Genomic DNA, 16,406 nt, shown 5'->3' with positions numbered 1-16,406 from the left:
GCAAGTGTAGAAAACACACTGTTGTCTTAAAAATCATTATTTCAATGCATCCATCCATCCATTTTCAGTCAATTATCTGGAGTTGGGTCGCGGGGGCAGCAGCCTAGGTCGAGAGGCCCAGACTTCCCTCTCCCCAGCTACTTGGGCCAGCTCCTCTGGGGGAAACTCAAGGCATTCACTGTCCAGTCAAGAGACATAGTCCCTCCAGCGTGTCCTGGGTCTTCCTTTAGGTCTCCTCTTGGTTGGACGTGCCCGGAAAACCTCACCAGGGAGGCGTACAGGAGGTATGCTGACCAGATGCCCGAGCCACCTCAACTGGCTCCTCTTGATGTGGAGGAGCAGCAGATCTACTCAGAACCCCTACGAGATGACCGAGCTTCTCACCCTATCTCAAAGGGAGTGCGCCATCCTGTGGAGAAAACTCATTTTGGCCGCTTGTATCCAAGATCTCGTTTTTCCAGTCACTGCATTTCCGATTAAAGACCATGGCCTTGAATTTAGAGGAGCTGATTCTCATGAAAGCTGCTTCACACTCAGCTGCGAACCGCTCCAGCAGAAGCTTGAGATCACATTCTGATGAAGCCGACCCACATCATCTGCAAAAACAGAGACCTGATCCTCAGGCCACCAAACGTATCTCCTCAACACCTTGGCTGCTCCTAGAAATCCTGCCATAAAAGTTATGAACAGAATTGATGACAAAGGGCAGCCTTGGCGGAGTCCAACTCCCACTGGAAACGAGCCCGTCTTACTGCCGGCATGTGGAACCAGCTCTGGCACCGGTCATACAGGGACCTAACAGCCCGTATCAGAGGGCCTGGTACCCCATACTCCTGAAGTACCCCCCACAGGGCGCTCCTAGGGACGCAGTCAAACGCTTTCCCTAAGTCCACAAAACACATGTAGATTGGTTTGGTAAACTCCCACAAACCCACCACGACCCCCCCCCCCCCCCCCCCAAGGGTATAGAGCTGGTCCAGTATTCCACAGCCAGGACAAAAATCACATTGTTCCTCCTAAATCTGAGGTTCGACAATCCAACGGACCCTCCTCTACCTCTGGAGTCCCACGGGCCAAAAAGACCCGATGGGACTCTGGGGATCCACGTCACAAAGTGCATGTTGTGCAGTGACAGTTACTTTTGAGACATGCTGCATTGTTCAAAGGTCTGAAGTCATCACTCATTTCTGTGTAAATAGCTTCCAAACAGCCAGATTTTCTTTTAATCTTGTAACGGCGTCTTGATCAACAGCTCTTCAAGTTTCTGAAGATCTTTCACAGTTTTTATTTGGATTTTGGCTGCTTTTTTACTCATTTTCAGCTCTGCTTCGAATCATTTTCAGAAACATTGTTGGGTGTTAAGCCATTTAATACTGAGCTAGAAATCCTTCAAGATGAACAATTGTTGTTTTGACACATATCAAACAAGGCAGCAAAGAACCAATTTATGTAAGTTCTTAATGCAGCTACATATCACCAAGACACAGTTTGTTCCAGTTTTAGGTGAATGACATAAAAACAATTTAGCACATAAAATGGCATTACTGTAACAACAAGGTGACTCCCACAGAGCTGAGAATGTGATCAACATAAGGATGGATTCCCCAGGTCCTGTGTCATACAGCTGAGGGAGTACATGAGCATTCAAATGTAGAAGAAAACACTGAAATACTTTAATAAAATCTAAAGAAAAATCCACAAAAATTAACTTTTAAAGGTGTAGTTCACAGACAAAACACTTTTTAAATGATTATTTCTGATTCTAACGGGCCACTCGGAGTGTTTCATGCAGGCTGAACATGAAATAGTCTCCTACACCTATCTCCTGCAGTAGCTTCTGATAGAAAACAGACGGTGAAACTCTAAGATTAGAAGATCCTGACAGATATACGTTACACTGTCACTAACATTCATGGAGTCACCCATCTGGACTTACGACGGGGAAGGCTGTTGTTGGTTTAGCGTCCAGGAAACAGCAGAGTGTCTCAGCTAGTAGAAGCTAACTGTTAGCATTAGCAACTCCCCCACACAGCAGAACTTCTCCAGGCTTATGTTATTGGTGGAGATAAAACATCAACGTTGCAGAGCAGAAAGAGTCAGTCGTAGAGTTGTGTTGCTGTTAGCCAATCAGAGGAGAGATGTCCACAAATCAGGAAGTAAGACTCCAGATCCTTCTATCTGAAACTCAGCTGTGATGTCCCAGACTTGGCCTGCTAGGCCAGTGGTTTATGGGCTTTTTGTGCCCCGAGTTGTGCCTGCAAGGCATGCATTCCTTCTAGAGACCACTGCAAATGTATTAAAGAGTAATCCACACCTTTTAAGAATTTGACGTTTGGATTATTGGAAACAAAAAACAAATAAGTTAGGGATAGTTTAAATCTTTGACACAGATCTGTAATGATGTAACTGTCCACTAGCAGTAACTGCACTGTAAATAGAAAAAGAGCTTTAATATAAGTCTGTAATTTGGCTTAAATTAAATAAAACTGTAATAAAAATATGCAACATGAGGCATGGTCTACCACCTGCCTCTGCCTTCAATGCTGTCATCATGCCAAGCTGCAGAGCCATGCAGCATTGCCCTGTTTGACCTGCAGATGTTTTAAGTGTGTGGCAGAGCATCTGTTGGAGGGTTATTACCATCTCCCATCTGGGCGGGTAGAGGGCCTCTCAGACAGCAGGTGAAGAGGTTGATTGGTAATTTGTCTCAAAGAGAAGGAGAAGGGAAGTCAGCAGTTAGAAATTTTAGCAATTTCCAGTAATTCTCTTGGTTAAGTGTGGTGTTTGTGTGTCTACTCAAATCCTGCCTTTATCCCTACTATTTGCATGTTTAGAACAGAAATACAGATGGAGTCTACACAACTCCCCAAGTCTAAGTTTAATTGGATGTTTTCTGCTGCCTTTTGGGCAACTTGGGCAAAAACAAATATGATTTTAAACCATTTTTAAATGTTCCTCCCTGTTAAACTGTTGCAGTTTACAGCTATTGATTTGTTCTGCTAGAGAGTTAGGTCAGGAGTTCTGGCCGTTTCCAAACCTGTATTTGTACGCTCAGGCTTGGGAGTGGTTGGTGGTGTTTCACTGTTTGTGTGTGTGACTCCTAACAGGTTCCCTAACTCTAATGTGGGATGATGAATGCTAGTGTCTGAGAAACGCGTTTGCCAGCTTTGTTTAACTTTACATTTCAGTTTCTCACTGGTGAACCACGACTCCCAGACCTAAACCTTCTCACTCAAGTTACCTACGTTAGCAAGAAATCAATGAAATATTGAATGTTTCTCTTTAAAACAAGGTTGTGTGTCTCATTGAGACTTGTGTGTATAAAAAGGTTTATGAGTAGGGTTGACATCGAGCATCGATTGGAACCGGTTCCAACTGCTAGTTTTTCCCGTAATCGTTAAAAATGTTATTTTTTTCAATTTCTAGTTTCAATTCCTAGAATGCCGACAGAAGAGGAATCCGCGGCTGATCTCCATGAAAAATAAAGGTGATCTGCAAATTGTGATCAACACTTTTCTGAGCTATCACACCAGCTGTCTGTGCGCAGCACCGAGTACCCCCTCCCCCCACCCCGCGCGCAGCGGCCAAATATAAACAAACGCGTCTGCCGGACTTTTACTCCATAATGTAAACTTTAACTCCTGCAGCGCAGAGGAAACTTGTTAAAATACGTCAACACGGTGGATTTACTAGAAGCTTTAAAGAACAAACTCTGGACGGTGTGAGGTGAGCTTGTCTCACTGCAGAAATAAAAACACACGGAGCGTCAGCAGTCAGACGCAGCCGCTTGACCACCTCAGTGTCCTCTGCCCCAGAGGGTGTTGTTGGGTGTAAAGTTGACCGGGATGTTGTGTTTGGAGAAGATTCTTCTAAGTTTCTCTGAGACTCCTGCCACATATGGGATGATGGTGCCTTTGCACTTGTTGCCCTTTTCTTTGCTAGTTGCTGCTGTTGATTCTTTCCAGACTTTTTTGTTGATTTCACAAAGGCCCAGTTAGGGTATCTGCTGGTGTCTGCAGTTGCTTTCATTCAAACCCCTTTGGATTACAATAACCTGGATGACTGAGAACCTTCACCAGCATACCTTTATCAGGTTTCTTTGATTTTGTTCCTCTTGGTGATATGTATACAGCCAGCATGTGAGATAACAAGTTACAGAAAAGTTCTGAAGGCACTTGTCGGAAATGAATCTGTATTAATGTAAGATGGGATTGTTATGAAACCCAGTAATGCCTTTCTGGAACAAATGATGTAAGAATTCAGTGTCATTCCCTGGGACGCTGTCTGAGCTTAGTGGAAGAATGTGTCAGGTGATGGATGGAGATTTCTCTCCTCTCTCAACAGTCTGTTTGGCACATCACTTCCTTTTTCCAGATTTTTTACTTATCCTACAAGTATTTTCCCCCTTCCTTCTTAACGTGTTGGAAATCCATTGCAAAATGACAAATTATTATTTTATATGTAGCCACCACCTCCATCTTGTAATGATTTAATGAACAATCACATCATGAAAAAATGGAATGCAGGAGATTATTTTTTAAGGCTTCTTTGAGGAAAAAAATGCTATGAAATATTTGTGCTAGAGTAGTTGATGTTGACAATAAACTGAATACCGATACAATGAAACGGAATATACTTTTTTTCCTTAACCCTTGAAACAGTGGAACTGTGTTGTGTCCATCAGGGCTGTTTCTTCTTTTGTTTTGGTTCATTTTTCCTTCAGAGCACCTGGCTGGTACTAAAAAATAAAATAAAATTAAGACTAATCAAATATTTAACCAAGCCACAGAAGCAGTGTTTTAATATTGCAGGACTGCAGTTCATATTCACTTGTTTCTCTCTCCCCCTTTCTTTTTTATTAGGTGTGAAATATCCAGGCCCGTCACCGACTCTTGAAGGCTTGGTCCAAAACCTGGAGCTGAAGTTCTGCAGCCGTGCGATGGTGAAATGCGCGTCGGGAACCGTGGGAGCTGTAAAATTGTGCGCCAGGACCCCAGGTGTGTACAGCTGTGCCCTGTTAAAACTTTACTGCCTGTGTAGGAGGGAAAGAGTGAGACAGACAAGACTCTTCTTACGCTCCACTGTCTCTGTCCCTCCCTTTCTCCTGCCAAGCTTTATCTTGATTTCTGTCCAGCTATCTGATTCAGTTTCTAGGTTTTTTATTTATTTATTTTTGAGTGGAAGGGTGTCATTGGGTTGTGGTGAAGTCTTTGATGGTTATTGAGCTAGTGTCATGGCAAAGAGTTCACCAAGTCAAAATGCACACATGATGTTCGTTAGACTGAAAGTAAGTGTAGCTGTACTTATTAAAAACAAAACCATGCGCAATGAGTGTTTCCTAATTTAAATAAACATCTAATCATCGATTGATGGAAATATGTTCACATGAAAACAAAACCATAACACTTTATTGATGTTCACAATGCTTTTGGTGCTGTTTGTTGATTTTGCATTTAATCTTTTCCTGCAGTTCTTGAAACTCTTAAGTAGTTTGTAAGGTCAGTTTAAGCTACAACTACATTCTTGAATTTATCGGCACCAACCTTGGTTGGTTTTATCTTACTGGTCCAGGACTGGGATGATACAAACGACTATCTCGTTGCTGTTTGCATATGTGTTATGGGTGTGTGTGTGTGTTAACTGAAGCAGATGAGCTAATAAGGTGTGTTAATATTTCTCTTTCAGGTTCAGGAGAGGGGGTAAAAGAAAAGCTGGTTCCCCTCATTCAGGGCCCATCTGACACCAAAGAACTCCACATGAGTCGCTGGCTTAATGAGATTCGAAAGCCTGAGTCTTTACTGGCCCCTGACTTGCTGGCCTTTTCTGTTCAAGTCCCTCAACTCGGAGATCACTGCAGGAACTCTGGTAAGAACTTAGCTGGAAAATACATGAGTGTTGTTGCTCTTAAGTCCACAACCACATGCCATATCTTCTCATTGCTTCTGGGAAGAATCCGTCAACAAGTCATCTCCTTCCATCTTTACATGTACACATATAAATATGGTATGGGATAGTATGGTAGGGTATGGTATAGTAAGGGAAGGTATGGTATGATATGGTATGGCATGGTATAGTATAGTATAGTATAGTATAGTATAGCATAGTATGGTATGGTATGGTATGGTATGGTATAGTATAGAATAGTATAGTATAGTGCGGTATAGTATGGTAGGGCAGGGTATAGTATATTATAGTATAGTATGGTAGGGTAGGGTATGGTAGGGCATGGTATAGTATAGTATGGTATGGTACAGCAAGGGAAGGTATGTTATGGTATAGTATGGTAGGGTATGCATAGTATGGTATGGTATAGCGAGGGAAGGTATGGTATGCTATAGTAAGGGAAAGTATGGCATGGTATGGTATAGTATAGTTTGGTATGGTATAGCAAGGGAATGTATGTTATGGTATAGTAGATAGGGTATGGTATAGTATAGTATGGGAAGGTGTGGTATGGTATGGCATAGTATAGTATGGTAGGTCATGGTATAGTATGGTATGGTATAGCAAGGGAAGGTATGGTATAGTATGGTATGGTATAGTAAGGAAAAGTATGATACGGTATGGTATAGTATGGTATGGTATAGCAAGGGAAGGTATGTTATGGTATGGTATAGTATGGTAGGGTATGGTATGGTATAGTAAGGGATGGTATGGTATGTTATGGTATGGTATAGTATAGCATGGTAGGGTATGGTATAGTATGGTATGGTATGGTATAGTATAGCATGGTAGGGTATGGTATAGTATGGTATGGTATAGCAAGGGAAGGTATGGTATGGCATAGTATAGTGTGGTAGGGCATGGTATATATAGTATTGTATGGTATGGCAAGGGAAGGTATGTTACGGTATGGTATGTTAAGGTATACTGCATTGTTGGTTCCTTTTTAAAACACAGAAAAGGTTTCTTTTCTACCTTGCTGCTGACAGTTTTGTTCGCAGCTGCAAACTTCCTCACAGCTGACGCTGATGGTGGCGTCACTTCCTACTCCGTTTATCCACAGGCAGCAGAGGACACGCGGGCAGCAGAGGACACAGACAACATAAAGTTCACATATGAGTCAGAAACAGAAGGCAGTATAGCACTTATGGACATGAAAATAACCAGGCAGACCGACGGGACCCTAAACATAAACACATATAGGAAACCAACACACACAGACCAATATTTATTATGGACATCAGAGCACCCTACCATAAGCAAAATGTCAGTAATCAGAACATTATATCACTGTGAAAACGTTTGGTTTTAACCCCAAATTGAACAAGTTTACCTAGATCTTAAAAAGCAGCTCAGATGATGAAACTGTAACTATGATTCTGATAGCAAGCTAACAAATTGAACTAGCTTCTCTAAGATAACCGGCTAGCAGAGCTTCTGACCGACAGTTAATGTACAGCAGCAAATCAACTATCCTGATTAACGAGGTTATAAAAGCTCAAAAATGAAAAATCACTTTGATGTGTGGGGGAAATTTTCCAGGCCCTCTTTAGCAGGGTGGGACTGGGAGGAGAGTGCTGTAGCCTTTTAGCTGGAAGCTAACCGGAGCCTGGCGCTAACATCACCACCCGGTGGAACACTAGCAACATGAAGGTGGGTTGGTTCACTGGCACGTGTCGGAGTCAGCCCGGTTATTATTAGCTGCTTAACGACACTGAGCGGACTCACGTTCACGTTTGAAAGCAGCGCTGATTCCTAAAACCTCAGCATAAAGTGCATTCATTGCTCTGAGCCAGCATGACGAACAAGGGAACGGCACCGCTAACTCAGTTCGGGTGTTGCTTTCCATCCTGAGGGCCTACGTAGGGGCAGACATATTACGTGAACGGACCCATCTGATTGGCTGCATATCAGAAGGGCTACATTTGATTGGTCAAATAATACTTCCGCGTAAAAAACAGAGCTGGTTTACAAAAAGTTGATGTATGACACGGATGGAAATGTTTGAACCAAACATTTATTGCCGTTTTTGACATGTTTTGTGATGGGTCTATCGCACATCATTATCCCGATGACGATAATTTTTCTATATATTGTGCAGCCCTAGTATGGTACGTATAGCAAGGGAAGGTAGGGTATGGTATATTATAGTATGGTATGGTGTAGTAAGGGTAGGTATGTTATGGTATGGTATAGTATGTAGGGCATGGTATAGGGTATGGCATTGTACGGTATGGTATATAGTATTTTTGGTAGTATGGTATAGTATGGACCGCTGGAGATAGGCCCCAGCCCCCCGCGTCCCTACGTGGAAAAAGCGGGTTCAGACAGTGGATGGATGGATGTATGGTATGGTATGGTAGGGGTCCACTGATTTCCCTCTTTCCTATTCACTCTCTCTCTTTCTTAACATTTTTTCTTTTAAATCGCAATTGCTTATTCTTGCTCATTTTAAATATATTTTTAAACATTTTCGAAATGCTTTTTTATATTTTTACAATTTTTATATTTTTTGTTTTTGTTTTTGTGAAGCGCCTCATGATTTTTATCTTGAGAGGCGCTATAGAAATGATATTTTCTTCTTCTTCTTCTTCTTCTTCTATGGTGTGGTGTGTGGTATGTATGTATTATTATTATTATTATTATTATGTAGGGTATAGTATAGTATAGTGTAGTATGGTAGGGTATGGTATAGTATGGTATGGTCTGGTATGGTATGGTATAGTATGGTATGGTATGGTATAGTATGGTATGGTAGTGTATTTCATCTGTCAATGTATGTTTTGCTGCTATTGAGTCAGAACAGCTCATGTTTTTGGGTTTGGCTGGAGCGCTTAGATGATCTTCTGCAGTAGCATGCATCCCCTCAGTGCATACAGCTGCCGCCCAGTAAAAGTCCTTCTGTCTTAGTTTCTGCTTTAAGAGCAGTTGTTAAAAAAAGAAGAAGGATTTATTCAGTAAATTCCTGTCAATATATATATATATATATATATATATATATATATATATATATATATATATATATATATATATATACATGTGGAGCTACAGTAATTCTAGGGGCAGCACCTTTTTACTTCCAGACAATCTGCATGAGGAAGGTAGACTTGACATTTTTTCCCCAAAGACCCACTCTAAGTGATTCACTAGTTATCCTGCAACTTTCTGCCACTCAGCAGGAGACACTAAAGACAATGTAAAACAATCCACCCTAACTATTTGTTGTCAGAGCTGTCCTCAACATCTCAGCTCTACACCACTGTTCTTACGAGGATTTTTAGGATTTATCTTTCAGCCTTGACTTTCATAAAGCCCTGAAGCAGACCCTGAATCGCATCAGGACTCTGAGCCGTAAACATGCCAGCAATGAGATGTATCTCAGATAGTTTCAGACTGTAAGATGATACAGCATATGGTTTAGTAAGTCAGTAGTGACATAAAAATACAAACCGGTTTAGAGCGATGGAAGCCACGTCCAAGCAAGCAGCTCATTTAAATTATGCACGCTTAAACCAAGATCGAGACCACCTTTTGCAGCTTTACTGACAGAATGATTTAGGTTTGTTCTCTATAATATTTTCTCTGAAAGGTTATTACTTTGATTTAGTGCACATATTGTTTCAGCAGAGCAATGGCTCATAAAGTCGTGCATATTTTTGAATATTAAAACCTGACATAAACACAAAGCAGAAAATCCAAAAAGAACCACAAAGAGAAAGAAGATGAAGTCTGAGTCCCAGAAGCACAGAGTGTATCCCCAGCAGATGCTGAGCAGCATAGGTCTGCAATCCTTCTCAATAATGCAGGTTTTCTTTTTTCTGTCGACGTTGTTTAACGTGTCTTTCCTCCTTTCTTCTCATTCTGTCAGCAGATCTGTTGTTGCTCTAAGATATCTTTTCCCCCATCTATGATGTTCTTTATTATCCTCCACATGTTAGTTAGGAGTGTTTTAGGAGTCTCATTGAACATTTTTGTGATTTTACTTTCTGCCACTTATGACTTTTACATGTTTTCATTTCTCTTGTTTTAACTTCAATATGCTGGGAACCCAAGGGCACACCATCACACATGGGTGCAAATTCAAAGTTTGTGCCAGAAATCCTTCTTTTATCTGTCCAAGACCCGTCAATACAATCATGCATGAGACAGGAGAGGGGCTTGACATATAAAACGTCACCAGACTGGAACCTTTCTGTATGTGCCGCAGCCTGAGTGTGTGCACATGTCTGTTTTTTGTATGATGGTCAGACTTGCATCAAAGCCTTCGGTAAGTCCACATGTCCTGTGTAATAGCTGTCATCTACAGGTGGCTGTGGGCGTATCTGTAAAAACGTTGATAGGATGATAAATGCAGAGTCTTATTCTGTCGGAGACGTTCAGAAAAACTCTGTAATGCTGGAGTTTTTGCTCCCATGTAATTATTATAGAACCAAAAATGTAAACTGGACGTTAAAGGAACAAGTTGAGTCTTTTTTCCACACATCTGCAGTAAAAACAAATGTTTTTTGAGTCCATCTCTGTGGGAAAACAAGCTCTGGTGCTCCTCTTTCAGGAAGTAGAAGACTGCAGCATCTGGAGTCATTATTATTTCCTGGTATCTGAACATCTCCTCTGATTGGCTAGCAGCAACACGACACTACCACTGAGACTGTTTGCTCTTCGTTTTGTGGTTTTCAGATGTGAGATGAGATGTGAGTTTCACCGTCTATTCTTTATCAGAAGCTAATGCAGGAGATAGATGTAGGAGACTATTTTCATGTTCAGCCTGCATTAAACAGAGTCACTGAACATATTTCAAAATAACAAATAAAAAACTGTTTTTCAGGGAACCTGGTTTGTAAAAGGCCACCCTCTAGTGTCTGGTTCCAGGATGTGTTAAATCCTGCTCCCTTCGTGGAAGCTAATTAGACCTTGTCCTTGTTTTCCCAGGTGTTTACTCCTGTAGTGATCATCACTCTAGTTTATTTTCTGTGAAACACCTCAGCCACATGACGGTACAGTGTTTCCCCTAGGAATTTTTCCAGCTGTGTGTGTGTGTGTGGGGGGGGGGGGGGGGGGGGGGGGATTTTCTAGTGCAGAGTGGAGACAACCCATAGAAGCACTGATTTGATCTCATTTCAGAGAAAAATACAACAAGTTAGATGCACCTAATAAATAAAATTACCAACAAACTCAGGAATCTGTTTCCTTGCTTCACTGTTCTGGTGCTGAAAATATCACTAATGCGGGTCAAAGGAGATACACAGATGAATGCACCTCTTATTTATTATTTGGAGACTACATTTACTGCAGCTGTCAGAGGCAGAGATTGTTTCTATTGATACACAGAATTTACAGAATCATTTTAAATGTTAAGAGGGGAAGACTGCAGGAGGGAGCGGTAAAATACAGGGGGTCCCCAGCAAAAACAAGAAACTACGATTCTGATGAAACCTGCAGGTTTTCCTCAGGCAGTCACGGGGCAGCTCCAACGACCCAGTGGCTGTGCTGGGTCAATGTTATCGAGCTCAGTCCGGCTCGGCAGAGGGTGAAGTGAACGAGCTGAGGCGACGTCGAGCTCTGCTTAAGAAGAGGTGTTATTTTCCCGCTTCAGAAGAAGCGTCCAATGTGTTTTTACGCTTTCTCCGAGACTTGTTACGTCGCGGCGCTAACACGTCAATAGTGCAGCGTAGCCTGCTGGAGGTTTTAAGGGTTCAGATGAAAACACCCAATCTCTCAGGCTGCTCACACATCGATCTTAAGTTGTCGCTGTTGCGCTCACGCTGTAATACAGTATTAGATGCGGTTAAAGTCAGACACGAAAAAATAAATTTTACATGAATAAGTGATGCTTAGCCTGGTGGGGGGAGGAAAACCTGGCCTAATAAGCACTGGAGGAAACCCTGTCAAGATCGTCAACACTCGTTTATCTTAATGCTATTGAAACATGTAAACCAAAAAGCATTATATCCACTGCTACCTTTCTAATTTTAAACTCAGTAACTTATGCTGTAACTTCACCCTGCCCTGCCTGCTCCTCCTTGCTGCCCTCCGGCTGTGATCACAATCGACAACATAGTGGTTCCCGCTGCTTCTTCTGGAAACAGCGCAAAAAAAAAAAAAAAAAAAAACTTGGGATCTTGTTGGTGCGGCTGTGGGATTTCAGCCGTGGCGGCCCGCCACGGCTACGCCTATGTAAGGGAAACCCTGCGGTAGAAGGTGAGACGTCCAGCCCTCCATCAGGGCAGCTAAAAAGGATGTTTTGGTTCAGTTTTAAACAGACAGGTCAGAGATGAGTGATCTATAATTTATGCCCAGCTTCATTTGGGGCGCAATTTTTAATGAGCCACACCCTTTAAACTTTCAATCTGAACTCAAATGAACATTTATCATAAGACTTGAGTTGGAAATCGAAAGTAAAACCTAGTATTTATAACACTGAGATAAGAAAACACACAAGTATCAACCCTCCAGTGTTTGCTCAGAGTGCCTAAACAGCTTAAACTGAAGGATAAATGTATACTTTCAGCGGCGCACTCATACATTTATTCTTACTTTCATGTTTCACTGTGCTTGATTGATTGCAGTTGGCTGTAAGTGAGAGGCCTTGCCTCTGGTTATGTTTGTGTGATCTCTGTGTCGTCTCAGTCTTAGAGCTTGTGACAGGATCTGGAAATCACCAGCACTTTTCTTATGGATCCCTTAACTCAATCCAGAAGCCATTTCCTTCTGCTTCCCTGTTTTTTTGTTGTTTAAAACTCAGAAAAGTCCAAAATCTTGTGGCCAGTTTTATTACAATACTTTAGGTCTGATGTATAGACTGGATGGTTGTGTCGGTGCATATCTATAGTATAGGTTCCCCTGACTTTTAATGTGAGGGTGATTACATTTGTTATGAAGCAATCAGCCCAGGCATGCTTTATTCTCTCTTAGTTGTTCATCCCTTTGACACAAAGCTGATTCTCAGAGATTTAGTAGCCCTAAAATCTGACCAGCGACATCTGTTTTCTGTCTCTTTGTTTACCAGTTTGTTAAAACAGAATTCCAGTTTACTTAGAAAATGAATGCAGTGGGTTAGTGGCTTTTAGCAGTGGTTAAAGGGAGTCAGCGTGCACTCACAAAACTCCTTCAGAATCAGACTAATGCGTTTTATTTAGTAGAGTTGAGGTTGGAACTTTCTAATAAATTAAACTCGATTAAAGGCGTGGGTTTGAACACAGAACATCTAAGCTGCTCTGCTGTGAAATGGTCTTTTTCAGTAGATCCAATGCGGTTGAGCAGTTTTCTGTGTTTCCTCATAACATTAATAAGGGTTTCACATGAGGCTTCAAAAGGATTCAGTAATAGAAGAAGAAACAACTTTTACAAAGCGATAAATATTAGGAGGTGCTTTATATAAGAGCAACGAACAAAAATGGTTCATAAATACTGTAAAAAATAGGAAATATGGAAACACTGAAATAAAGAAATGTGAAAGAGGACAGAAATGAATAAGAAAAGAAAACACAGGATCCAGAGAAAGATAGAATTGATAGAGCTAACAGCATGAAGAGAAGCTAGTGATCAAGAGGAGGTCACACTAAAGCCAGCTTCAGCTGTTTCATGGATAAAACTACAGGCCACCTCACCTGTTTAATTTTGTTTTATCTGCTGACCCTGTGTGGATCCCTACACTCATCTCTCACGTTATCAGGGTTTTGTCTTAAAGGTGGATGCGACTGTCCCTAAAGTCGTGTCTCTTGTCATTGGTGGACAGCGGAGAGAGGACTCTGCTGTGTGGTCCTTTAGTTAGAATTTTCCACGTTGCACTGGACTCCTTACTTGGGTTGTGTTTGGTTGTTTTATCTTCGACGTGACCTTGCCTCAGTCAGAGGGTCCTGTTTGGCCCAGACTAGTGCTGAAATAATGAAGTCTTTAGCATGAGAGTTGAAACATCTTACGAAAACAATAAAAGACGTCCCATCACTTTTTCAGAACACTTCAGACTATCACTCGAAACCAGGATGTGATCGTAAACAGACTAAAAGTCATCACTGGGACAACTGCATTTACATGCCAACACTGCTCATCGTTTTCTGAATGGGCCACCTTAAAACTGAGATCAAAATCAAATCTGTTGTACCGTATTTTCCGGACTATAAGCCGCTACTTTTTTCCCACGCTTTGAACCATGCGGCTTATAATGAGGTGCAGCTTTAGTCAACCAGAAAGGATGGATGCTAGAAAGTCCAATGAAGGAATGGCTTAATGAGTGCTACAGAAAGCGCCCAGGAGGATTTTTTTTCACAGTAAAATGGCGCTGCTTGTTTTCCCAGCTTCACCCCGAGGTGATGACAGCAACACGGAGAGCCACACTGGCATCGCCACAGAAAAGGTATGTGACGAAGCTCTTCTGAGGCTGTTCAACTCCGACACTGAAGATGATGACTTCAGTGGTTTCAGTGCGCAGGAGGACGATGAATAAACTAATCAATAACTTTTCTGTTTTGTTTGATACTGATCAGTTCAGTTACGTTCAGTTAAACTACGTTTTCAATTCAGTAGATATCTGCGGCTTTTAGCCCGGTGTGGCTTATATTGAGGTGCGCTCTATAGTCCGGAAATTACGGTAATTTCTGTAGATGCTCCACCACAGTCAGCCTAATTAATTCTCTGAGGCCTTTGTGCAGGCTTCAGGTGGCCTACAGAGTTCATCTCTAGCTAAGTGTGAGGTTTCTAATGAAGCTGCATTTTTCCTCAACACAATACATTCCTAACCCTAACCCATTAGCTGCTAATGTTGCTAATTCTCTTTACTCCAAAGTTAAAGGGCAGCGTTGGTGGTGTCTCGTTAGTCATTGGTGCTCTTTGAAGTTCCCAAGGTGGCCTGTATGAAAACATCTGAAATGGCTCCTGATATTAGTGCTTTTAGGTACAATCCAGGCGTCCTGCTGGGTTGTGTCCTCCTCTGTGCCAGTATCAGCTGTAAGTTCTGTTTCGTCACGGCTGATGAGAATCGTCACTTTAGTGACTGAAGTTATTAGTCTCACCCTGAATTGGGTATATAAACCTTCAGATTAAAGGGATTTTTGCTGTATTTTTCAATTTAAATTGTAGTTAATATGTATGACTATAATTAAATATTTGTTTAAGTTCTAAAACTTTGATCTCTTTCATGTTCTAATAAAATAAACAAAAACCACCATGAGCTGAAAGTGGGCTTGTTTGTCCAGAAGAAATATTAAAGTAAGTTAAGTCAAATAAAAGTGTTTGCTATGATATGTGGAGGTTGTGACAGAGCCATGATGGTTGAAGCCTGACAGCTCAATGGTCATGAGGTTGTAGCAGGTGGTTTGTGTGACTGAACGTACCAACCTAAAAGAGTATTTTCCCTTCATAACATGTCTGCCACACCATCTGTGTATGCTCAGTGACTGTAATAATAGAGTGGGGTCACGTCCAAGACATTGGCCAATGAAGAGTGGCCTGTCATCACCCACAAGGCTCCACCCAGAAAACTAGTTTTTGTTTCAAACAAAAAAGTAAAACATTAAAAAAGTATAAAAAAAACACAAGCATTTTCACAGAAAGAAAATTTCTGATATAGAAAACTTTTTTATTCAATTCAATTCAATTCAATTCAAAAATACTTTATTAATCCCAGAGGGAAATTGATTGCTGTAGTAGCTCAGGATAATAATAATAATCAAGTCGTCAAAGAGTTATTGTATATCATAATGGCTGTTGGCAGGAAGGATCTCCAGTAGCGGTCAGTGTTGCAGCGAAACTGAAGAAGCCTCTGACTGAAGACACTCTTCCGTTGTCAGACAGTCTTGTGAAGAGAATGCTCAGGGTTGTCCATCATTTCCTTGATTCTCTGGAGAATCCTTCTTTGCATTATATCCTCCAGTGGTTCCACAGTCGTCCCCAGAACAGAACCAGTCTTTTTTATTAGGCTGTTATTGAAAGAAAAATTCTGAATTGGTTTATAATTCCATCTTTAAAGGGCCTGTTTCGTGCTATTTACACCTTCCAGAGCAACCTTAGGCACAATGTGTGATAAAGCATAACCGTTGGCACTTCTGAGATGTTATTTCCATGTCTATGGATTATGTCATCCCCACCCTGTGTGAATTACACAATAGTACACAGCTGTAGACCTGGACATTCACGCTTGTTGCAGATTTACCAGCATGTCTCACTGCAGACAAAAAGGTGTTTTGGGGTTCTTGGTATTTAAGAAGCAGACTAGATAAGAAAGAAATCACTTCTTCACAACTGTGGAGATTAAACTACTCAGAGAGACTGGGTGTTAGTGTTTACAGTCCAGGGGAGGTTGCATCGGATTGATCACCACCTTGATGTTGAGGAGCAGGCTGTTGTAGCAACAACCCCATCCAGCTGTCTGCAGCCTGCTGGGCACACTAGCAGAGGATCTGCATGTGTGTAGCTGAAAACAATAGTTCACGGGTTTGCTTTGTTTTTCTTATTTGGTCATTTATTAC

The 16,406-nt window shown here is 41.6% G+C and overlaps 1 protein-coding gene across 4 annotated transcripts in view; it reads left to right on the top strand.

Moving 5' to 3' along the window:
• The window catches only part of LOC107378864 (intermembrane lipid transfer protein VPS13B), a 462,085-nt gene that overhangs the window by 144,956 nt on the left and 300,723 nt on the right, over positions 1 to 16,406 (top strand). For all 4 annotated transcript variants that reach the window (XM_015949323.3, XM_015949324.3, XM_070550848.1 and 1 more), the window contains exons 18-19: positions 4,863 to 4,997; positions 5,686 to 5,865. In XM_015949323.3, coding sequence (XP_015804809.3) covers positions 4,863 to 4,997; positions 5,686 to 5,865 — 315 coding nt within the window. The remainder of the gene's footprint in view (positions 1 to 4,862; positions 4,998 to 5,685; positions 5,866 to 16,406) is intronic.

The sequence above is a fragment of the Nothobranchius furzeri genome, chromosome 5 (assembly GCF_043380555.1).
Source record: "Nothobranchius furzeri strain GRZ-AD chromosome 5, NfurGRZ-RIMD1, whole genome shotgun sequence".
In the NCBI taxonomy this organism is placed as follows: Eukaryota; Metazoa; Chordata; class Actinopteri; order Cyprinodontiformes; family Nothobranchiidae; genus Nothobranchius; species Nothobranchius furzeri.
This window is presented reverse-complemented; position numbering and strand designations above follow the sequence as displayed.